This window comes from Panthera pardus, unplaced genomic scaffold (genome assembly GCF_024362965.1).
Source record: "Panthera pardus isolate Hobbes unplaced genomic scaffold, ASM2436296v1 HiC_scaffold_24, whole genome shotgun sequence".
In the NCBI taxonomy this organism is placed as follows: domain Eukaryota; kingdom Metazoa; phylum Chordata; class Mammalia; order Carnivora; family Felidae; genus Panthera; species Panthera pardus.
Window position 1 is genome coordinate 134,252,542 of NW_026526810.1, and position 24,369 is coordinate 134,276,910.

At 49.2% G+C, this 24,369-nt stretch overlaps 1 protein-coding gene across 1 annotated transcript in view; it reads left to right on the forward strand.

Annotated features, from left to right (window-relative positions):
- Window positions 1-19,864, forward strand: part of YY1 (YY1 transcription factor) — a 29,502-nt gene extending 9,638 nt beyond the window's left edge. Inside the window, exons 2-5 of the mRNA XM_019462252.2 lie at window positions 7,302-7,464; window positions 15,449-15,509; window positions 17,185-17,343; window positions 18,683-19,864. Of these exons, the coding sequence (XP_019317797.1) occupies window positions 7,302-7,464; window positions 15,449-15,509; window positions 17,185-17,343; window positions 18,683-18,865 (566 nt within the window). The 3' untranslated portion in view covers window positions 18,866-19,864. The remainder of the gene's footprint in view (window positions 1-7,301; window positions 7,465-15,448; window positions 15,510-17,184; window positions 17,344-18,682) is intronic.
- The last annotated feature ends 4,505 nt before the right edge of the window (window positions 19,865-24,369 follow it).

Consider the following 24,369-nt stretch of genomic DNA (forward strand, 5'->3'; position numbering starts at 1 on the left):
TGACTTGGGCGGAAGTCGGCCGCTTAACAGACTGAGCTACCTAGGCACCCCTGGATGGGGGAGGGAGGGGAGCAGAGAGAGAGACACAGACAGACACAGACACTTACGAAGGCTTCACACTCAGCCCAGAGCCTGACTCAGGGCTTGAGCCCATCTGGGATCATGATATGAGCAGAAATCAAGAGTCAGACACTCAACCTACCAAGCCACCCACCCAAGTGCCCAAGCTCCACTTTTTACACCTCTTACCTGGACCTAGGACCTGTAGAGTGCTTCCAGCCTTTCCAAATATTTAGCTACTTAATCCTGTCCTTTTTTTTTTTTTTTTAATATATTTGAGTCTTTATTCAAAGTTTTTGTTTTTTGTTTTTTGTTTTTTTTTTTTTAAGTACTATCTACTCCCCCACCGTGGGACTCGAACTCACTGCCCCAAGAGAGAGTCACGTGCTCCACTGACTGAGCTGCTAGCCAGGGCCCCAGTCCTACTATTTGAAATTATTTTGAGTCTCTTTGCTTTGCCTCTCAAACTAGGATGGGAGTGATGAGTGCTTTGGTGATGTAGAAGAAAACTGAGCAGTTGGGAGGTAGGGTTAGGACAGAGGCGTATTTATAGATATTTATATAAGTTCCCTCTTATCTGTGGGGGTGCATTCCAAGACCCCCAGCGGAGGCCTGAAACCACGCATGCCTAAAACTACTGATGAAGAGTAACTAATGATAGAACAGTTACAACCTTTGGCTGTACTAAAAGTTATGTGGATGTGGTTTCTGTCTTAAAATGTCTCACAGGGGGCGCCTGGGTGGCTCAGTGAGTTGAGCGTCCGACTCTTGATTTGGGCTCAGGTCATGATCCCAGGATTGTGGGGATTGAGCCCCACGTAGCGCTCTGTGCTGACGGTGTGAATCTTGCTTGAGATTCTCTCCCTCTCCCTCTGCCCCTCCACCCCCTCTAAAATTAAAAAAAAAAACAAAACGTCTGTAACTGTCTGTGGTGGTACTGTACTCGTCCTTTATTTATTTATTTTTTTAACTATTTATTTATTTTTGAGGGGCAGAGAGAGAGGGAAACAGAGAATCCGATGCAGGCTGCAGTCTCTGACCCGTCAGCACAGAGCCCGATGCAGGACTCGAACTCACAAACTGCGAGATCATGACCTGAGCCGAAGTCAGATGCTTAACTGACTGAGCCACCCAGGCGTCCCTCACCCTTCTTACAATGGTGTGAGATGATGAAAGGCGTGTCTGAGGAGCAGATGAGGAGAGGGACCCGGGGCATGAGCCACAGTGTGAGGCTACCCTTGGCCCTTTGACCAAACCTCGGGAAGATCATCTGCTTCCAAACCATTTGAATACAAAGTGTGTACCCCATTTACGGGTGGAATTGGCTAGATTTTGTTTTTTCTTCCCTTCCATCTTAGGTCAGTTTACTTCATTCTGTCGGTTGTAGGTCATATGCGGGTGGCCACCGTTCATGGGTGCTGGAGTAACCTGATCCCAGTTTCGACTGGAAGTTCTCATTACGCCTTTTCCTACCGCACTACCCCCCTTTGAAGCAGTGACCTGTGTTCTCCGCTTTTTCCAAATAGGAACTGTGAAATTTGGCTTTAATTTGCTTTTTTTGTGCAGTTGTGTTCTGGTTCTCAGGATCCTAAATTTAAATCAAACCCGTTATAGAGACTCACTGCGGTGAGACTTCGCTTGCCTCCCTGAAACCGTGCAGAGAGAATTAGCTAAGTCCCGCCTTCAGGGAACACTCCAGAGGGGCATCTATATGTGCAGCAATTTGTAGAGGAGATTTAGATACTTTTGCTTCGTGAGTCTGCTTGGCCCAGGTGTGTATTTGATATTACACACCAGCCAGTAGGCGTCCGTAACATACTTGACATTCAGAGCAGATCAGTTAATACTTTCCCCCTCCACAGGGCAAACCTGTTTCAGTAGTAATTATGAAATGAAACATTAAAATAGTGGCCAGTGCAGAGAGTGAATTTTTTCTTTATTTGAATACATAACAGCAAAACATTTTTTAATAAAACCGTACAAAAAGAAATAATACATTTCACTAATGTGTTTTTTGAACTAAGGGGCAAACACATATGTACTTACTGCCTGTAAATGTATTATATCATAAATTTATAGTTGGCAAAAACTCCCCAAAGTTTTCTTTTGCAAAAATGAGATTAAATGACCAGAAAATAGCAGACATTGACATTCTTTGATCTGTTGCATTAGTGTGTGTCCAGTTCTTGGAGAAAATGAGGCAAACATTGTCTTTGATTTCTCGGACCATAAAACCTAGCGTCTTTTGTCATTTCTGTAGCAGCTTTTTTTTTTAATGTGATTTTTTTTCTATATAAATAGTTTATTTCCTGACATTTTGTTGTTTAATCCTTAATGGCCCTTTTGATGATTTCTGTGTGCTGGTGGTCTTCAAGGAGTTTAGCAAGTTAACTTTCGTGTAATGCTCTTTACTAAGGAATGAGTAACAAACGTAATAACATGAAGTTTAAATACATATTATGAAAGCATACAGCAATTATTTAGAAAGACCCAACAAAAGATCTTACGAGGCCAGAATGTTGTCACTGACACTGTTGAGAACTGCAGGTGTAGAGTGGTCATCAAAAGCAGATTGTCTTTAATCCGTGTGATTGTGGTCTGCAACACGCGCAGACCACGTGGTTATTGTCTATATTCGGTACAGACTGCCTTGACTGTGTGTCACTTTCACTTGGTAAGTGACTGAGTACAATGCTCGCGAGACAAAGCTAGTTTTCTTCCTGCATCTGGGCAGAATTCCTTAGGTCTCCTTTGCAAAAACGTCTTCCTCATTCACTGAATGTTGAAATCACTCAGATGTTCATTCTGAGCCATCTCCTCTCTCTGTTTTCTCCAATAGATAGTATTATAATAGATTTCTCTGGCTTTTTTTTAAATTTATTTAAAAAAAAATTTTTTTTTTTTAATATTTATTTATTTTTGAGAGACAGAGTGAGACAAAGTGAGACTGGGGGAGGGGCAGAGAGAGAGAGACAGAATCGGAAACAGGCTTCAGGCTCTGAGCTGTCAGCACAGAGCCTGACGCGGGGCTCGAACCCACAGACTGTGAGATCATGACCTGTGCCGAAGTCGGACGCTCAACCGACCGAGCCACCCCGGCGCCCCATATTTCTCTGGCTTTAAACTCCGTCCACATGCCAATAATGTCCATGTAGTTCTCTTAGCTTTGATTTCTTTTATCCTCACATCTGCATATCCTAGTATCTCCTTGAAGTCTGTCCACTAGGTGTCTCCCAGATACCTCAGATTAAAGCAGAATTCCAGGTCCTCTGTACACGTCTTTCCCCCATCGTTCTCTAACTTGGCTGATGGCATCCTCCCAGAAATGCAAGCAAGAGACTCAGAAGGCCTGCTTAACATCCTTAACGACCCCCACCCACCCATCTGATTCATAACCCAGGCATGTGTAGTCCTCCTCCAAAATAAAACTTGAATGGGTGGCTCATGCAGTTAAGCATCTGACTTCAGCTTAGGTCACGATCTCACCTTCATGGGTTCGAGCCCCACGTAGGTGGCATATGTGCACACCGTTCATAGCATTATTCACAGCAGCCAAAAGGTGGAACCAACTCATGTGTCCATCAGTAGATGGATGGATAAACAAAATGTGTGTACACATGGGAATATTGTTCGGCCATGAAAAAGAATGGGATTTTTGTATATGCTGTAACATGGATGGACTTTGAAAACATTGTGCTCAGTGAAAACACCAGATGTGGAAGGACAGATACCGTTCGATTCCATTTATAGAAGATATCTGGAGGGGCGCCTGGGTGCCTCAGTCAGTTGAGTGTCCAACTCTAGATTTCGGCTCAGGTTCACAATCCCAGGGTTGTGGGATCAAGCCCTGCATCCCGCTCTGCACTGAGTGTGGAGCCTGCTTAAGATTCTCATTCCCTCCCCCCCACTCCTTCCCTCTCCCCCTCTTCTTCCTCCCCTCCCCGCTCACTCTTGCTCTCTCTCGTGCTCTCCAAAATAAAATAAAAATAAAAACTTCCAAAAAAGTTACCTGGGATAGGCAAATTTGTAGAAACAGGAAGTAGAAGAGAGGTTACCAGGGGAAGGGGGCAGTTACTGTTAATGGGCACCAAGTTTCTGTTGGGGATGATGAAATTTCAGGTATACATAGTAGTGATATATAATGTAAATATATGCATGTATATTGAGTGTGAATACACCTACTGCCACTGATTGCACATTTATGGTGGATAAATTGGTTACAGTGGTTAAAATGGTTACATTTACAGATGACTAAAATGATCAACATTATATTAGTGTCTATTTAATGAAAAAGTTTTTTAAAGAAATAAAAAGGAAACCATGAAAATGGGAGTGGGGGAGGCTGGCAGGGTGGGTTTGGCTCACTGGCTGTACTTGGGGATTGTAAAACTCGTCAGTCTCTACTTACACTCATTTCATGCATGTTTTGATTGTAGTTCTTAGTGATGTCAGTGACTGTTTTCTGGGCCCTTTGATGTCCTTCAGTGTTCGAGCTGAGAACCAAGTCTGGAGCCTGAGGAAGCATTTCCTCGTTTGACTTGTTTGCGTCCCCCCACAATTCAGACGTTAAAGTCCCCCAGTGTGATCTTATTTGGAGGTGAGGCCTTTGGGAGGTAATTAGGTTATGAGGTGGAGGCCTCACGATGGGATTGGTGCCCTTGCAAGAAGGGCCACGAAAGAGATGATGGCCATCTCTGCCACGTGACAGCAAGAAGGCTGTTTGCCAGCCGGCAAGAGCGCCCTCACCAGGAACTGAATTGGCTGACGCCTCGATCTGCAGAACCGTGAGCAATAAACACCTGTGTAAGCCTCGCAGTCTGTGGTAGTTGTGCTGCAGCGGCCGCAACCAGGACGGCTCTCTCTCTAGAATAGAAGTTCCGTGAGGGCAGAGGCTTTGGTTTCCGGGGCCTTGGAACGGTGCCAGGGGCATAGGGAGGCCTCAGTTGATGTGTGTTGAACCGTGCAAGGAATGATTCAGCCTGTGACCCTTTAATCCAGGAGCCGAGCTGGCCGGCCACCTTCTGCCCTAGCCTCTCCCGATCAGTAGCTTCCTCAGAGCAGCGGTGATCGTCAGCCTTGCTAGCATCCTTGTAACAGGAGCGCAGAACGTCCGTAAGAAACATAGCTCCCCTGCCCTTCAGAGCATTCCTGTAGCACCCGAAAGTTGACGGAGAAGTTGTGCCTCCATTGGAAGATTGGAAGGTGAAGGAGCGAGGACAGTGCTGGGAAGAAGTTAAAGAATCCGGTTGCAGTGCAGAGTCCTACCTAGCTCTCGAGCTTAGGATCATTAACCACGTCGCCTGGCCTTCCTGAAGGCATGCAGCTATTTTTGCCCTAGGCTGCTTTGTCTGTAAAGAGGTAACCTGGGATACGTTGTCGAGATCATTCTCGGTCCGAACAACAGGCGTTTGGGCCTAACAGTGACGTATACACATCTGAGAGTTAGGCTTCCTGGGTTCACACCTGCCCCTTACTGGACTAGTTATCCCTGAGCCGGCTGCTTAGCGTCTCGGTGCCTCAGCCTTTTCTCCTGGAACGTGAACGACCTCATTTGTCCACTTCCAGGGCGATACGTGCTGTAATTAAAACAGTGGCTCCACGTCAACATTCAGTGACATGTTGGCTGCTATTACTATTTTCTGATTCCTTGCAGTGATGAATAACGTTTTCTAAGATGAAGCGTGGTAGGAGAAGAGAGACGCTTAAAGTTTAAAAGTGTCCTGTTCTGTGCTTTTCATCGCCAGGAGTGACGGAACATGATAATGACCAAAGGAATCGAGTAAAGCTACCCTCTGTCTGCATCTTGCCCACATACCCTGATGTCAGCCGTGTGTTTAAGCAGCTGAACATAGTTGTTCAGCAGTAACGGCATCTGTAGGGTTTGGTTTGATTTGGTTTTTGGTCTTGTTTTTTAGCTGGTGGAAAGGTAAGAATCGAATAAGCCTGTTTTCACTTTGGAGAGTCCTTTGGTTACAGCTGTTTGTGAAGCATTTTGATGAAGAAGCAGAAATTTTCAGTTAGCAGGCATCTGGGGGCGCCTGGGTGGCTCAGTCGCCTAAGCGTCTGACTTCGGCTCAGGTCACGATCTCGTGGTTCGTGAGTTTGAGCCCCGCGTGGAGCTCTGCGCTGACAGCTCAGAGCCTGGAACCTGCTTTGGATTCTGTCTCCCCCTCTCTCTCTGTCCCTCCCCCGCTCACACTCAGCATGTCTCTCTCAAAACTAAGTAAACATTAAAAAAAAATGTTAAGTTATACCTCAAGGGTTCACGCCACAGGTGGAAATACATCAACTGTATTTTGTGCATCAGTTGGTCTTTATGGCATACAGGGCATCGTTACAGCAGAGAACGGAATTGGAAGGATGAATTAAGAAATTATGATGGTCGTTGAGGTTTGAGATGAGGGTAGGAGCTACCTTGATGGCCATGGGGCAAGGGGAGAAGACCTTTCAAAAATCAGTAGGATTTGCTATCTGGGATGTAGGATATTAATGACGGGGGTCAGTATTCCTTATTTTTTTAACCTGTTGGACTTGTGACGATAAGCCCTATGAGTAGAGATGTGCATTCTTGGAACGTGTATTTATCAGGAGCCAATTATGTGCAGACTGAAGGCCCTGGGATCAGAACTGACCCCGTCCTCGTGGTCTCGCGGGAGAAGCCGACAAAAAGCATAGTGCTGTCATTCTGAACTTGCATGAGCACAGGCCACGGGGTCGGGGTGAAGGGCTGGGAGTCCTTAGAGGAGCTGAAAGGCCATCAAAGCCGGAGCAAAGAGTACGGGGATAGCAGCGAGAACTGGTGGGGCTGGAGTGGGAGGCGGGAGGCCAGCTTCGGGGCGAAGGCTGGGGCAGGAGCTTCCAGTCCGCGGGGCCGCTTCAGGGGTGCGTGTAGGGTAGACAGAGACCAGAAGTCCGAGAGGCGGAGGGAGGAGAAGCCAGTTCCAGAAGTGGGAGCAGCCCCAGGCAAGTGGAGGCGGAGTCAGGAATGGAGAATATCCCAGACCAGCTGAGACGGCCACACTAGCACAGAGGTTTGGCATCGCAGATTTTGGTGACCTTCAAGCAGAAACGGGATTTCAAGAGATGGAGGAGGAAGCCTGGGTGGCTAAGACACGAGGCTTAGCGGCTGTAAATCAGCCGCGTCAGAAGCTGCTCGCGAAAGCCCTTTTTGTAGTTCTTTAACGTATTTGCCCACGCATACATTTTTGCTCCACTAAAAATAATCTTCTGGCGTGTTTCAGATGAAAAAAAAGATATTGACCATGAGACAGTGGTTGAAGAGCAGATCATTGGAGAGAACTCCCCTCCTGATTACTCAGAGTATATGACAGGAAAGAAGCTTCCTCCTGGAGGGATACCCGGCATTGACCTCTCAGACCCCAAACAACTGGCGGAATTTGCTAGGTAAGACGGAAGAACTTGCCTTGCTTTTTAATGGTACAAAGTGCTTGAGTGTCGGCAGCTGTGGTTTTGGTGCCTAAGTTACAAGGGCGGTTTGTATTCTTGCTCTAGGGAAACGTCTGAAAACAAAAGCAGTTAGTTTTATTTTGAGTAGGAACTATGCTGTTAGTGTGAGTGGCACCATTTTAGATCCTTGCAGGCAGAGATGCAGCGAATACTTCTTAATTTCATAATTGATACTGCCTGTGAAAAAACTGCACCTAATTTGTTTGGAAGCCGCTGTCTTAACACAACTCCCTCCCCCCACCCCCCCCACCCCCCCGCCCCCCCCGCCCGGCGTACATTGTAAATTTGAGGGTATCGTGCCGGACCCAGCTGCAGGGGCCCTGGGCTGCTTCTAGACCTGCGCAGCTGGCCACTGGGAAGGCACGTCCGTTCGTACTGCAGCACGCCATCAGTGAAGCTCCCGGGGTTTTGTTACTTAAAGCTGGCGCGAGAGGATGAGACCAAGCATTTTCAGGGCCAGGACCCCCCGTGACCGTCCAAGGTGAGCAGTCGGGACGATCTGAACCCACTGCAGGTTCGTCTTGTCTGAGACGGGCTGGGTTCCCACAGAAGCCTCGGCCGCTTTTCATGTTGTTTATTTTCCAGTGCCGTTTGGCAGTCGTTATGAGGATGTGAGAACACACTCAAAGACAAACTTGTAAATAAAGTGAAAAGAACTCATAAACTCTGGAGCAGAAGGACTACGTCTTTTCCCAACCTGAGGGTGAATGAAGCCTGGAATAGCCAGGAAATTTAGTTAGGCAGGGACAGGAACAGGAAGAGAGAAATCTTTGTGATCCCACACCATCTGGGAACAGAACGGGGCCCTCTCTTTTCTTTCTCCTGAGAGCAGAGGGGAGTAGATAAGAGCTGGAGGCCCTGGAATGTCCTCGTTTCTCCCAGCCCTGCCGAAAACAAGGTGGGTAACCTCCTGCCATTTGGGGCCTCCGTTTCACCACGTGTCAGATGTGTTGTCAAAAAGGGGTTTGTGCCCTTTTGTCCTATCCTGTGAAACTGCAGTCGTGGAGAATCATACGCATTAGCTTATTTCTGACTGATCACGGCTTACCCAAAAAAGTTCAGGCTTCTGTCCTCTTGTTGAGGACACTTTGTCCCGGCTTTTGTTGCCTTCATATTTTAAATACTGGTATGTTACTCAAATATTAACTCCATACTTTCCTCCAAAAACGCAAATAAAAATGGAGTCTGTAGATACATAGTCAGCAGTGAGATTAGAGTATTTGGACAGATCTGAGTCCGATTTCTTGCCAGTGTTTAGTATTGTCACGTATTTTTTTTTTTTTTTTTTTTTTTTTTGGGACAGAGAGAGACAGAGCATGAACGGGGGAGGGGCAGAGAGAGAGGGAGACACAGAATCGGAAACAGGCTCCAGGCTCCGAGCCATCAGCCCAGAGCCTGACGCGGGGCTCGAACTCACGGACCGCGAGATTGTGACCTGGCTGAAGTCGGACGCTTAACCGACTCCGCCACCCAGGCGCCCCTGTCACGTATTTTTAAAGTTAGTCACGTCTCGTTACTGCACTTGGACTTCAGTGAGGATAGGGGCTGCTCTCTCAGGGGTAGAGACACGGAGCATAGGAGTCATGGAAAGCTTGTAGAAGGGGTGGCACGTGATCTGAGCCTTGTAGGCGCTCAGATTTGGCGGGCAGACAGGATTTCCTCGGGACTGATGGCTAGTGTGGCATGTGCACAGTGGAAGGTGCGTAGTCAGCCCTCATCCACTGTGTGTTCAGAAAAATAGGTTTGGCTGGGAATTCAGATGCTCACAGGGAGACAGTTGAAGAGATCGTTGAGCTCTGTGAGTACTGGGCCAACGTATGTGGACATTTTCAGCGTGAAGCGGGCGGGGCCAAAGGTGTGTGAACAGTAGAGAAGGGGCTCTGTGATCAGAGGTGGACGTGGAGAGGATTCCGTTTCAGCCGTCTCCAGGCTGGCTTGGTGCAGGTGCAGCCAGCAAGAGGGAGAGGTCACGGAGGCCCGAGCCAGGACTGTGGCGGCCAGACTATGAAAGAATCGATGCGATCAACGTGGCAGGGGATGGTGGAAAAAGTTGAGAGCCAGTCCGGCTGTGTGTCTCAGCGAGAAAGGAATCAAAATGGATGTTCAAAGCTTCGCACCTTAGGTGACAGGAGAGATTGGGAGAGGGTGCCGGTCTGGGGTTCAGGGTCGGCAGTGTTTGGTTTTAGATGCTAATGAGTCATCCCTGTTGGACTCGAGGTGGTTTCAGGAAGTAAGTTAGGGCTAGACTGCTCTGATGCGGGGGGGGTGAAGCCGGAAGGTGAGAGGGTGGTTGCTGAGAGGAAAGACCGCAGCACAAAGGCTTGGGAAAACCCTGTGCCCGGAGGGCAAGGGAACCAGTGACAGCAGAGAGGGCCCGTTCATGCAGATAGGGGGTGGATTGGGAGAGTAAGGACAGCATCACCGAAGCCTCTGGGCTGGTCAGAAGGTCCGAGAGAGGGACAAATAACATTTCTCTAAGTTCGACATCACGAAGTATTTCAGTGGAGGAGCAGAGGGTAGAGGCAGGGTTTTACGGAGAGAAGGAACCTGGGGCTGGTGAGCAGAACGGTGACCCTCGGCCTTGTTCCCTCTCGCTGACGAATTGGGGTCGCTGATCTGAAAGCTCGGCCCTATACTCAGGAGGCCCGTGTCACTGTTGTGGAGTAGACGTTTCTGCTCGTTTTCATGTGGCCTTGCCTGGGCATCAGGGCTGTCTTCAACCCCACGAAATCCGAATGAGACTGTTCTTCACCAGCAATAATTAGAAGACAATGGAGGCACGTTTTGCGATTTGGTGAGGAAAAGTTACTACAAACCTGGAATCCTTGATCCAGCCAAGCTGCCAGTCAAATACCAGGCAAAATAGTGGCGATTTTAGACACGGAAGGATTTGTTTGGTGTTGCACGCACCCTTTCTGGGGGGGTCACCTGCAGATCTCCTCCAGCACATCCAAAGAAGCCTTCCTAAAGAATCTGGTGAACAGACAGTCAAGAAGGCAGCTGTGAGGCAGGCTGGAAACACGTTCAACTCAGAATAGAAAGTTGGGTGAGTTGTAAGAGTTTCTTCAGGAAAAGTTGAGTTCATTCCGCAGTGGGAATGGAGAATGGGTAGGAGGGGAAGCCAGGAGGTGTTAGTGGTACGGGAAAGAGTTTTCTAAAAAAGGAAGATGATCAGAAACCCCCTGAAGAGAGAGGCAGTGCTAAGAAAGCCATGGCCTAAAAATGGGCATAAATTTGATAAAGTGCAGAGAACGTGTTTGCCCCGACTCTGCAAGTCTCTCCGCGTCCTAAAGCCCCCACGTGGGGCCCCTCGAGCAGGAAGTGCGGTCCTAGTGCACAGGTACGTTCTGCAGTAGGCAGTGTGTGTACGTAATCTGAGTATAGTGTGTGTCTCTTTGCTGGTGAGCCTGTTAAAGATTTCATTCTGTGTACGGAATAGAATGAGATCTTGCTCTTCCTGACGGTGTATACAAAAGTGGGGGTATACGGTTGGGCGCACGCTCATCCCTGTTGTCCATAGTGTCGTGGAACGGGTCATGTCAAGCCTTCCCAGTCTCTAATTGGACGGTGGCGGTGGTGAGAGATGCTGGAGCCTGGAATGCCCTATTTTGTTAGGTCTTTGCATTTTGAGAATGGGTGTGACCAGCTGCCGAATAGGGTTCTGCAGGGGCCCTGGCACTGGGGACGGGGGCTCTGAAAGCCAAAGACAGAAAGGCACCAAGTTTCCAACTGTCGGTGGCCAGACCCCGTCGTCTTCATCTGTAAAGACCCACAGAACTTGCTCTGCTGGCCTCCCGTCTCTATCCACCTCCACTCTGTGACTCAGCTGTTGGCTTGAGGCGGCGTGTTCGCTGCTTTTCCCTCTCCTGCGTGCGCCCCGGACCTGAAAACTGAGCGAGGAATGGTTCGGGTGCCCTGCCACACCGAGCCTAGAAAACCGGTCAGTGGTAAATTGGTTACACGCGTGGGAGCAAGTGTAAGAAATCGGGGCTTTAATTTGAAAGTCCTGGTATTGGGGCGGTGCCTTCGTTCTTTTTGATACTTGAAAAAGTGGTCGGTGGGTGGGCCCAGGCGAGTTCCACTTCCTGGTGAAATCAGACAAGCTGTGTGCCCTTTTCATCAACTAAAGTCAGCCCTTGGGAAACCGGTAGTCTAGAACGAGCAGAATTAAGAGCGGTTAGGTCAGTCCCAGCTTGGTCATTTTTGTCGTTGTCCGCTCCCACCCCGAGACTCCTTCATGGGGTCAGCGTAGAGAGGAGATGTGCTAGTGGGGCCGAGAGGACCATCGTGGGAATATGTACCGTCTGCTTCGCTCATCTGTCTGGGGCAGCGGTATTCTCTGCACCGGGAAGGGAGGGGAGCTGCGGCTGTGGGTAGAGCCATGCCCCGGGGGCCTTCCGCCCCAGCCCCACCAGCACGGTCATGGTCACGGTCACTCACGGTCACGGTGGGGGTTCTGGTCTGGAGGCGAGGAAGCTTGTTTGGCAGCAAACGGGCTGATTTTCATTCAAGAATCGGCTCCTTCAAAAACGCTCCATCTTGGCTTCTGGGGCAATTTAGAACTTTGGCGGTTTCCCCCTGCTGAAAATTGTGCCAGGAAACTCCTGCCGGTTTTGGCCCCGGAGTCCAGGCTTTACCGGGTTGTTCCCTCCACGTGTGCGGAGTGAGCTGGTGGGAAGCCGGCGGCCAGGCCACCGGGAGCCCGGGCCCCGTTTCTATAACAGAGCGAGAAGCTTCTCTTGTTGGCTGCCTGGCTCCTGCTTGTAATTCGCAATACATTGAAGGCGCCTTTCTGTTTGTGCCATTTTTCTTCAGTCTCTCAGCCCTTCAGTTGAAAACGGGGGCTTAGAGCACCAGAACCTTCTGGGTTGTTGAGTCTGACTGGCTTTTTTTTTTTTTTTTTTTTTAAAGGAACGAACTCATTTTTAGCTAGGCCCACTTAGCACACAGCCGGGGATAATAATAGCTGCCATTCCCCCAAGAGCTTCGTGTACATCATCCCTTTCAGTCTTGGCAGCTCTAAAGCAGGTAGCATTCTGCCTTTTTACAGAGTAAGAAACTGAGGCTGAGAAGTTCAGTGATTTGCTCAAGGTCACGCGGCCATAGGAGTCCCCGCCAGGTCTGCCCCCGTCCTGGCTCCGCCACAACGCCTAGCCACCGTCCCTGGTGTCCTTTGCAAAGGATCCCAGTCAAGGAGAAACTCCAGTCCTGGTTATTCTGAGCAGTTGGGACGGGCTGAGGAGATGCTCTGAGTAGCAGCATAGGATTTTAGTCTTTTTAAAATTTGTTCTTTTTTAGGATTTCAGCCACTTTATTTTGTAGGTTTATATATCAGTTGGTGCCACGAAGATTTTAATTTTAGTCTTTATTCACACACACACACACACACACAACTACTTTTCAATCTAGGTTTTGGAAAATGACCTTTTCAGTGTTTGCCTTCAAGTAAAATGTAAAAGGTACCAACATTACTGCCTCATTTGCCACTCTGTAGTGAAGAAGGAGGATTTGCCAAGGAACTTAAGAGTGGCCGCAGTTAAGCCTTCCACTTCCTTCTTGAGTCCAAGGGTGTTTGTCCAAGTACATTTTAAACTTTCTAAAATCAGTGATACTGCTAAATGCTGGCACACATTTTGCAAATGACATTTTAAGAAGAATACCATTTCGATAATGGTAATAATGACATTTAAGAAATCGAGAGTTTGGTAAATGGTACAGGGTACTATGCTCTTTAATTTAGTGTATATTTGAAAATTTCCATGATCAACATTTTTTGAAAATCAAGTTCCTAGGAATAAATTTAAGAAACTGTATGGAAGGTAGCGTGGGCACACCTGTCCTACTGATGCAGGCACCTCACTGACATTGACCCCAGATGGGTGGGACAGGAAGTGGTTGTCTGTGACTTAATCTGTCAGAGTCGGTTTATTAACGTAATTTGCATAGAGTGAAATCCACCCTCTCTTAGGTGAGTGCCACCTGAGAGAATTTGGACAGGCGCAGTCATGTAGCCACTTCCGCAATCGAGACAAAGAGCATTTCAGTGCAGTCGTCAAAGGATGAACATTATAAAGACTGAAGCTTGGTTCTTAATATATCCTTTTTTATTTTTAATAAAATACTACTGACTGGAGTAGAACCCTCTCATGTGAATCACTGTTGTCTTCCGAACTCTGCTGTTACCTCCAGGTGGCGCAGTGGCACCAAATTTCTGTTCTCCTTAGTTCTGCGAGCTCGTTCTTGAGCTCCAGGATTTAGTGGTGTTTAAGATAACCGGATAGTTCAGAGCCCTGTATACAAACAGGCACTTAGAAAGTATCTGCTAACTGATGGGGTGATCTTCCAAGTCCAAGAAAGAACGTGCTTTCTACAGGGTTGGAATGGGGGCGGGTACCAAGACGAAAACGCTCTGCTAGAATTTAAAGTGGGAAGGGTATGCGACTTTGAACAAACTCCTTAGAAGTAAATTACACATCACTTCTCGGGCCTTTTGGCTGAGATCAAGTGAAGTGTAGAAATAAGTTACAGCCACCAGGTAAATTGTTTCAATGATGCTCGCCCAGGGATGGAGAGTTTTAACTAGGTGACTACGTGAGTTCAGGTTTTATCAAATGGAAGCTTCCGGTCGCCCTTTTCCCAGACCGAGGGTGAAGAAGGGTATCGTTAGGGCCTTGGCTAACTTAAAGAAGACCACAGAGATCTTTTGTACCGAAAGAGCGCTGGTAAGTTAGCTCTTCTTGGGAAGGCCTCACTGACTCTCTTGCTTACCTGTTAACTGTGTGTCCTCACCTAGGAGCGTGAGGTGACAGACGTAGGGACAGGAGAGAACGTCTGTTTCAGAGATGTAAATCTGTTTTTCTAGTTTTTCTAGGAACTCTTAATCTCTCACCCCTCTACCACACACAGATCTGTAGGGAGTATTTGGAGAGAGAGTTTTGACAAATGACCAAAGGTTGGTTCAGTGGAAATAGCAGGTAGGTAAGCTATCAAATCAGCAAGCTCGCTGGGTAGTGACTCGGCACAGGGCTCTCCCCGCTGCCCACGTACGTGATCAGGCCTCTTGTTTTACCCGGTCCCGGAGCAGGGCCAGAAATCGCTGTCACTTAAAAAACGCACTTATTTTTTGAAAAATGGTAATCTCCCCCCCCACCGCCACCAAAAGTAGTATGATAAAAATTAAACAGTGGGAAAGGGAAAGGGTATGGGGTGTTCCCGTCCCGCCTGGCCACCAGGGGCTCCCATAGGAACCCATAGGGGCTCCCCCGTCAAGCCTCGCTACCAACAGTTTGTTACTGTGTCTCTTTCCAGAGATAATGTAAGTAATTCTGTTTACAAGAACTATTCTGTACCTTTTAAAAAAGTATTTTAAAGATAAGGCCCGTCAGTATGAAATGAACCCTCCCTCCCCTTTTTTTGTAGCGGTATCGGAGGGATGTACGTCCAAGACCCTCCCGTACCTGCCGCTTCCTTTTCACAAGGCAGCTTTACCATCACAGCTGCTGCCCCTGGACACCATGCTTTGCTCCCGCTAGGAGATTCCTCTGTGGTCTGGGCTGGTGGTCTCTTGTGTTATTTAAAGAGCTTGAAGGAAAGAGCAGGTCCTGGAAGCACCCTGACCTCAGGGCCGGTCCGTTCTGAGCTGCCCCCGCTCACTCGCTGGGAGACCCTGGCAGCGGCCCCACCTCCGTGAGCGCCAGCTTCCGCATCTGTGAAATGGGAAGGTGCTTCCCGGTCACGGGTGCTCGCTGCGGTGGTCGCATCCCTTCCCTCCTGGACGCGTGTTGTGATCTTAGTGGTTTGTATCTATAAGGAAAACATTTCAGGGGCTATATGATTTATGCCAGATGAGTCTACCCACTCCTACAAATCTCTTTCTCTCTCTTCTTTTTTTTTTTCTTTTTTTTTTTTCTTTTTTGGTAAGAATGAAGCCAAGAAAAATTAAAGAAGATGATGCTCCAAGAACAATAGCTTGCCCTCATAAAGTAAGTAATGCTAGGGGGAAGGTCTTCGTTAAACTGCCAGCAAAGATTTAGAGAGCTCCTGAGAAATCTGCACTTTAATTTCCATCTGATCATTAAGTGAGGAACTACAATCTTTGGTTTCTAAATTCAGGAGGCTCTGTTTGTGATGTAAGTTTTGTTGTTCAGTAAAGGCCACTTAAATTTAAATGGTATTAAATGGGGTTACTGTAGGGTGCCAATGTTTTTACTCTTCTTATATATTGAATATGCAGTGTTAGGATTTTATTTCTCCTTATTGGATCATTAACAAGTCAGTCTTAAGACTTGGGATTGTGTCTCACCCGCGGACCTTCATGGGACTGTAAACTCATTGTGGAAATTTGGAAATTATTTTGGATGTCACTAAAGCAAGCCTAATAAACTTCATATCCTGCATAATTTTCTTAATTTACCCTGTCAATTGTGTGTTACTCGAGGGGTGCTTAATTGTTTTCAAATGTGGTTAGCCTTCCAAACAGAAGGCCGGTCCAAAAAGTCCTTGGAGGTGTTGGCTGGGTGTGTTTCACACCTAATTGGATGGATGGAAAACTAACAGATAAAGAAGTACCACGTAGGCGAAGAGAAAGAAGAGAGAAATGTTTAATGGAATAAAGAATGTTTTTTAAAGATCGACAGTTGGAGGAGGAGAAGTCTCAATTGGTCCTCGTGTTGACCTCCCGGCTTCTTTGCGTCCTTTTTTTAACGCTCTCACCGTGGGGATCTTGAAGTGGGACACTGTTTCCTTTGGGGCCAAAAAGCAAATAAGCATTTGAAAACAGTTACGCCTTCCGAGCCTGTCGTCCCCTCTAACTTCTCTGTGTCCTCCTTTTCCAAATTACGTTTTTGAAAATCCCATCTTCTAAATGGAAACCCAGACTGAGGGTCAAAGCGGAAAAGCTGTGGCTCTCCCCTCCCGGGAGGACCCCGGTGTGCTGTCCGCCCACCCCACTCCTCCATCCCTGGACAGCAACTGCAGAAGAAACTGCCAGGGCTGCGAGGCCATGCTTCTCGGGAGCACCATGTGCCCGCCCGCCTCCCCGCCCTGCCCTGGTGCCCGCGCGCCTGCTTCTCTTCTGGTGTCTCACCGAGTCAGTTTCTTCTGCAGTTGTCCTTCCTTGGAGACGCTCTTCTTTCTCTGTCAAGAAAGGGGAAGAGGCAAAGAGAGAAGAGGGAACAGTAGGCGACGGAGGACAGCCCATTCTTGCAGCACAGAATAAGGGGCCCACCCAAGGTCGTGGTGGACAGCCGCCAGTTCACCTCCTTTGGTTTATCAGGGCTTGTGTTACTCCATCGGGGTGGGGGTGGGGGTGGCCTATCAGGTGAGGCGGCTGCGGTGTGGCCGGAAGCCAGGGTGCTGGGTTCTATTCCCAGCTCGGCTCCTACTAGCGGTGTGACCTTGGGCAAGTCTACCTGAAGACATCTCTGAGCCTCAGTTTCCTCTTCTGTAAGAAGGGTTTGCGGTAAATGAGAAGGCCCTTTCCAGCTAGCTCGTTTTTTGTCTTAAATGATACGACATTTCTATTGTAATACTAAGTAAAATTTAAGGGGGGGCGTTGGGGGGGTTACGTGGTTTCTTGTATCAGTGAAGGCGATTAAGCGGTTGGATCCTTTGTAACAGCTGCAGTGTGAACCACTAAGCTTCTCTCTCTGTTCGAAGGGCTGCACAAAGATGTTCAGGGATAACTCTGCCATGAGAAAACATCTGCACACCCACGGCCCCAGAGTCCACGTCTGTGCAGAATGTGGCAAAGCTTTTGTCGAGAGCTCAAAACTAAAACGACACCAACTGGTTCATACTGGAGAGAAGCCCTTTCAGGTAGAGCCAGTCCCTTCCCCTTCCCCGCCGCCTGCAGGTGTAGGCAGGGCCGTGGGTGCTCGGGAGACGCAGCCCAGAGACCGAGCGCTCTGAGTGCTCTTCTGCGAGAGACAAAACTGGTGTCCCGAGGAAATACTGAGAAGGGCTGCCTGGCTCTCGACTTCCCCACAGGCCGGATCTCAGGTCCTGGAGGCGGGCTGTAGGGTGGGGGTGGGAGGGGGGGTTGAGGGGGCGTATCTCACCTGCAGGGAACAACAGGATTGCTCACGTAAGCCTAAAACTGCATTGCTAGTGCGCTCACGGTGGTGTGCAAGCAGTTTGTTTCCTGTGGTTGATTTAAGCATGTTGAGTTCCTAATCGACCGGGAACTCACGACATCTTACCGGACGAGAATAAGGATAGTTAACGTTTTGTCTTGTTTTTTAGAAACCCGTGACCAGTGAACGAACTAGCAATACAGCTCTAACGGGGTTCTTTTTTTTTTTTTTTTTTTTTTTTTTTGTAACTTTTTTTAATGCTTATGGAGCACAAGCGGGGGGTGCGGTGGGGGGCAAAGAGAGGGAGACTCAGAGTCTGAAGCAGGCTCCAGGCTCCGAGCAGTCAGCACACAACCTGATGCGGGGCTCGAACTCCCAAACCGTGAGATCATGACCTGAGCCAAAGTCAGATGCTCAACCGACCGGGCCACCCAGGCGCCCCTTATTTAACTTTTATTTAAGTAATATCTGTACCCCACGTGGGGCTCAAACTCACGACCCCAAAACCGAGAGTCACATGCTTTTCTGACAGCCAGCCTGGCATCCCAACATGGTGCTTTTGACACTTGACGCCAGAACTCTTCCTAATCATTTGTTTGTTGATTTATTTAATGTTGGTTTAGATTAGAGAGACCGTGCGCTAGCGGGGGAGGGGCAGAGAGAGACGGAGACAGAATGCGAAGCAGGCCCCAGGCTCCGAGCGGTCATCACAGAGCCGATGCTGGGCTCAAACTCACACGAGCCGTGAGATCGTGACCTGAGCCGAAGTCAGACCCTTAGCCACCTGAGCCCCCCCGGGCTCCCCTCATTTGTAGTTTCGTATTTGAAACATCGACAGAAATACGAACACCTTAACATGATACTGAGGGAGATTCTTGGTATTTCTCCTCCCTCGTATTGAAATAAGTCGTGAGGCGGGTTCAGGAGTTACCCGGTGACGGGACGGGCACGCTTCCCCAGAACAGGGAGGGAACGGCGTCTGGTGAGGGGAGCGGGCCGTTCCGTGGCGCAGCAGCCAGCTGCTCGCGCCCTCGGGGCCTGGTCAGAGTCTGAGCGGGTTCTCTCTGGTCTCTCCTGGACAGTGCACGTTCGAAGGCTGCGGGAAGCGCTTTTCACTGGACTTCAATTTGCGCACACACGTGCGCATCCATACCGGGGACAGGCCCTACGTGTGCCCCTTCGACGGCTGTAATAAGAAGTTTGCTCAGTCGACTAACCTGAAATCTCACATCTTAACACACGCTAAGGCCAAAAACAACCAGTGAGAAGAGGAACGGAGAAGACCCTTCTCGACCCCGGGGAGCATCTTCCAGGAGTGTGATGGGGAATAAAGACGCCTCTCCTTTGTATATTGTTTCTAGGAAAGAATTTTAAAAATGAATCCTACACACCTAAGGGACATGTTTTGATAAAGTAGTAAAAATTAAAAAAAAAAAAAACAAACTTTAATAAGATGACATGGCTACGATGCTCTGTCTTGCTCTGTAATCTCGTTTCAAAAACACGGTGTTTTTGTAAAGTGTGGTCCCAACAGGAGGACAATTCATGAACTTCGCATCAAAAGACGATTCTTTATACAACAGTGCTGAAAACGGGACTTCTTTTCACATTCTTATAAATACGAAGCTCACCTGTTGCTTACAATTTTTTTAATTTTGTATTTTCCAAGTGTGCATATTGTACACTTTTTGGGGATATGCTTAGTAATGCTACGTGTGATTTTTCTGGAGGTTGATAACTTTGCTTGCAGTAGATTTTCTTTAAAAGAATGGGCAGTTACATGCATACTTCAAAAGTATTTTCCTGTAAAAAAAAAAAAAGTTCTATAGGTTTTGTTTGCTATCTTAATTTTGGTTGTATTCTTTGATGTTAACACATTTTGTATAATTGTATCGTATAGCTGTATTGAATCATGTAGTACCAAATATTAGATGTGATTTAATAGTGTTAATCAATTTAAACCCATTTTAGTCACTTTTTTTTTCCCGAAAAATACTGCCAGATGCTGATGTTCAGTGTACTCTCTTTGCCTGTTCAGTTACAGAAAGTGGTGCTCAGTTGTAGAATGTATTGTACCTTTTACCACCTGATGTGTACAGCCCATGTAACAGAAAGGGCAACAATAAAACAGCAATCCTACAGAAAGAATACGGCAGAGAAAGCTCTGTAAGCACAGTCTTATTTCCTTTTGTTGTCCAGAATAATTCCAATTCTTGAGCCTCCCAGAAATTGGAAGCCAAATAAAGCAACTGAAGTTTCCTTTACTTTCGCGCTCAGCTACGGTGACTGGTGATTGAAGCAGCACATAGATGTTTTGGTCCTTCCTACGCGTGCTGAGCTCTGAGAGCGAGTAGGTGACAGGCGTCCCGAGTTAAGGAACTACCTCAGAGGACCCCCAGCCGGACCCGTGGGAGATAGGATTTTGATTTTAGCTCCCCCAGCAAAAGCGTGGCTGAAACAGTCGTGCCCCGGCCTGTGCGCGCGCTCCAGGTAAGCTGGCGACCAGGCGGGGCGCGAGCAGAGGGGGCAGCGGGCGCCTCCGCGGCTCGGGAAGCGCTTCCGGTTCTTGGCCGTTGGCTTGAGAGCCTTGGCTCCCCCCGTCCGGTGGGGTCTTCGCACGCTGGCAGGTGCAGCAGTTGAGTGCCCAGCGGCTTATTAACGTCACGCTTCCAGCCGGGTACCGAGCGCAGATTGGCAGGGTGATGCGATGATTAAGAAAGTTGTACTCAGTGAGTACTTGACCTCTCACGTTGTGACCTCCTAAATGTACGGTTATAATTTTTGAATTTTACTTCGAGTCCCATATCGGGCTCGTGAGAATGTTTTATAAGCCGCCAAGATAACAGCAAAATCCCATGTATTCAAAATGCAAACACACCGGGTGTCTCTGTGCTGTAGGCTTGACTCTGCAAGGTAATTGACAAACTAGCTAATGCCTGAGATTTATTTACAAGATGTCCAGGACACCATCAGGTCCAAGATGTAGCCCTGTCTCTTCCACCTTCTCCATCGGTCCTGCACAGGAGGGCTGGTGACCTAATGACAGTGACCCTCTGGCTCTCCGGAATTTTGAAGTGCCTTCTGAATCATAAAATGAAAATTTTAACTTCAGACGCTTTGTTTTATTCGTTCAGAATCTGTTATCCATTGGGTAGTTTGATGGAAGTGAGTTAATGAGAAGACCCCAGCTGTTCTCTGGATAAGCCAGGCTTTGCTGTATCTGGCAGTCAGGAGAGAGGTAAGCCCGCGGTGGAGGTCCCCTTCAGAGCCGCGCGCCCCGGCGCGCGCCCGCTTCTTTGGCCGGACCTGGGGCCGAGGCCTCTGCCGAGGCCCGTGGCGGAAAACGCCCGTACCTTCCCTCCCCACCCTCAGGTGAGCAGTCTCTGGGTGGCCGTACCGAATGCCACTCTGGTGGGGTGGCCGTGTTAGGAGTCTGGAGCCTCGTCCCCTCCACCCCACCCCGCCCAGCGCCGCCACACGGGAGCCCGGTCCCCGCGCTGTCCTCAGGACTTCCGCCCGGGGACCCACGGCAAGACAGACTTGTGTCGCGCCAGCAGCCCCAAGAGCCACGCCGTGACCTACAGAGAAGCCAGGCTCCCACGTGGAGCGAGGTCCCCCTTCCTCTGTGCCTTGATCCTTGGGGGATGCCTCGGTCATCTCTTGCGCCCCTTTCGTCTCTGAGTGAACCGTCGTCGCTCCCCGGGACTGCTTGCCCGTGTGTCACCTCTCAGTCTGCAGAGTTCAGTGCTGACGGGAATTTGATTGGGGGTTTGAAGACCACGTAAGGTCCCGGGTTCCTCGGCGGTAATCTCCGTTCCCAATAGTGTAGGAAACGAATCAGCGAGTGGCGGTGTTAAGAGTAGCTTGTTCTCATTGGCTGGAACCCAAACCCGTTTTGCTTGTGGTGAGAATTTATAATTTTGCTAAAGATGTGATTTACTAAAATTGGAAGTGGTGTTCTAACAGTGAGTCACTTGTCTTGAGGATTAATCTGATTTATAAGTAATACTGATAGACCTATTTTCTTACATCCCAGCGGAAACAAATGCACGTTTCTAGCGTATGTAATATAAAAACTCCAGAGGATAAGTTTACACTTTACAAGAAGTTGTTTTCTATTTTTGGATTTCTTATTATTTCCCCCCCTTTTTGGTAGTGGGGCTCAGGGGGAAGCATAATATTTGTATAAAGAACCGTCACCCCAGAGTGACCTTTATTTTCCAAGGTGACATTGAACTCACGCTGTTGGTTTCACGTGGTGTTTGTGTGCTGTGCCTAGATTCAAGGCCTGAGGATTTGAGGAAAATCAAGATTTCCCCCACCCCCCACCCCCCATTCGGTTTTCATGTGCAAGTTCTTTTAAACGTCACTTATTTTGCTGGATCTGAGGGAAGTAAGGCCCTTTGACAGCCTAGTATCTCGGTGCCTGCCAGTGTTTCCGAGCAGAGTTCTAGATGGTGTCTTCACAGAGGAGAGTCACTTCCGTTCAGCCAGAACCCAGGGAGATTCGCGGTCGGCCTGAGCAGTTGCGGTGCCGTGAGGGGGCTTTACTGCCGCCCCCGCTCTGCCCAGCCACACTTAGCCACTGTCACTCACCTCCGACCCCTGGCCCTCCCGGAGACCCGACGACCCCGCCCGCGCCCCGCACGGGCAGCGAGAATCCATCATTTCTTGTCTGACCCGTCTGTGGCCTGAGACGAGCACGGCTTAGGAGAGCCGTGCGTTATTCCTCTTTTGATTCTTAAGTTCCTTCTGTTTTCTGGACATCTGACCACCAGCAAGAGCAAGGATCCCAGAGGTTTGGTGTAGCGGGAGAGCGGAAGCTGTTTACAGGCGTTCCCTTCACGCCACGACCCTGCCGGGAGGCCTCCTCCTGGCCTGCCTGTCGTTGGGTGGCCGCAGACGCCCAGCCTTAGGGGGCAGGGATACTCGCCTAACTTCGTAGCCCTTTGTCCTGGCTCCTGTTGGCATCGGTCAAGTCCGGCGGGTGATGGCAGCACCCAGACTTCACCCCCGAGGCAGGGGAGGAAGCCCAGGTTGCAAGCTCTGCTTCCTTGCCGCTCCGGTCACGCCCTCCACTGCCCCCTGACTTACCGGCCTCGGCCTCCTTTGTCACCGCTCACGTTGTGCACAAGTTCCCTGCTTGCCCGAACGGTGTGAACGCAGGCCCTTCAGAGCAGCGGCGTCAGGCTCCTGGCAGTCCCTTCAAGCCGGAGAGGATGCTGGAAGGTGCTGGAGAGGATGTCTGAGCTGGGACCGTGCGGAGACGGTGGGAGGGGGTGGGTGGCGTACTGCTGAGGCGCTTCCTCCGCTCCCCTTACAACAGCTGGAAGGGAATGTTGGAACGAAACGTCGGCCTTGGTTAGGTCAGCAGGCAAACGGGACTCCCCGCGAGCCGGTCACCCCGCTCCGCTCCCCGTGTTTCCGACCAGCGTTCTGCGAGTCTGCAGAGGGTGAGCGGGTGCGGCGGGATCACGTTCCATCGAAGTCGCGATGATTGATTTTCCACAGAGCGGCAAGTTTGACCCAGTTGACAGCTTTTTCGTTCAAGACAGGTGCCGCGAGAAACGGCATCGGGATGTCGCGGGGAGGGGGCAGGCGCCGCGCTGTGTTCTGTCTGCTGCCCTATCTGGGGGCCACGCGATGTCTGCGCACATAGTGGAGGGCAAGGGGCATCAGTACCGAACAGAGTAACCTTGTTTCTGCGACATCCGTAACTGTTAACCAGGCTCTAGTATCTCCGGACGGTGATTGGTCAAGCCATTTTCATAGAACGATTCTGTTTTTATTCACTTTCTGGTAACTTCCGTAGGCCCTGACTCAAGGACTTAGCGTCGTGTCTCATGTACATCTTTTCTTAAATGTTCTCTGCCATTTCTGGAATTGTCCTTGGTTTTTCCTTAGCTCATAGGTCATAGATGCAGAAATATTATAGTATTTAAGGCATCCGCATCAAGCATCAGATGGCTTTGCATCCAGAAAAACATTTAACGATAACTCCGTTTGAAGCACCACGCATGTGTAACATGGCTCTATAAAATATAATAAACGCATAACGTTGTTAAGCTTTTCAATGCCTGTGGTTCTCGTTTGTCCCCCAGTCCTCCAAGCCGCCTCTCCCCGAGTCTCCTTACACGGGAAACCTGGCCACAAGCTGCCTGGGGTGGCTCCTCTGGGTTTCCTTCCGGCACGGAAATGGAAACGCACAGGATTCCACCCGTGCTGGCGAGAACTGCTTCCTGAACATCCCTCTGCTCCGAGATGGGCCGATGGGCCAGAGTTTTCATGAAGAGCCCGCCCGCTTTTCAGAAAGCACGGCACGGCCAAATGACATTCTCATGGCCCACTGATGCCCAGTGGCAGTTCTGGGAGCTCCGGTGCCTAAAAGAAGGGCTTACTAACTGGGATAAGACTGAACAGCCTGATAAACTATATACCGAGAGCTCCTGAGGATTTGGCTAAAAGCAAAATGCAGAGGAGCGTCCTGCTCTGTCCTGGCTGGGGCCCTGGTGTCTGCTGTAGTGATCGAGGAGATTCATGTGACTTTCCCTCTTTGCTAATGATGGAAGGGGCTGCTGACAGAATGTTGCTGAGGTGGCGAGTCCCAGGCCCGCGTGAGGCCCAGAACTGCTGAGCGAAGGCTTGAGGTAGAGCTGAGCTGAGGGGTGGCCGTGGTCGAAGATCGAGTGTGCATTTCTGGGTTTTAGATGGGAAGGAAGCGAGGTCATGGAGGGCTGTGGAATTGTTTCCGTGGGCACCCCCGCATAGC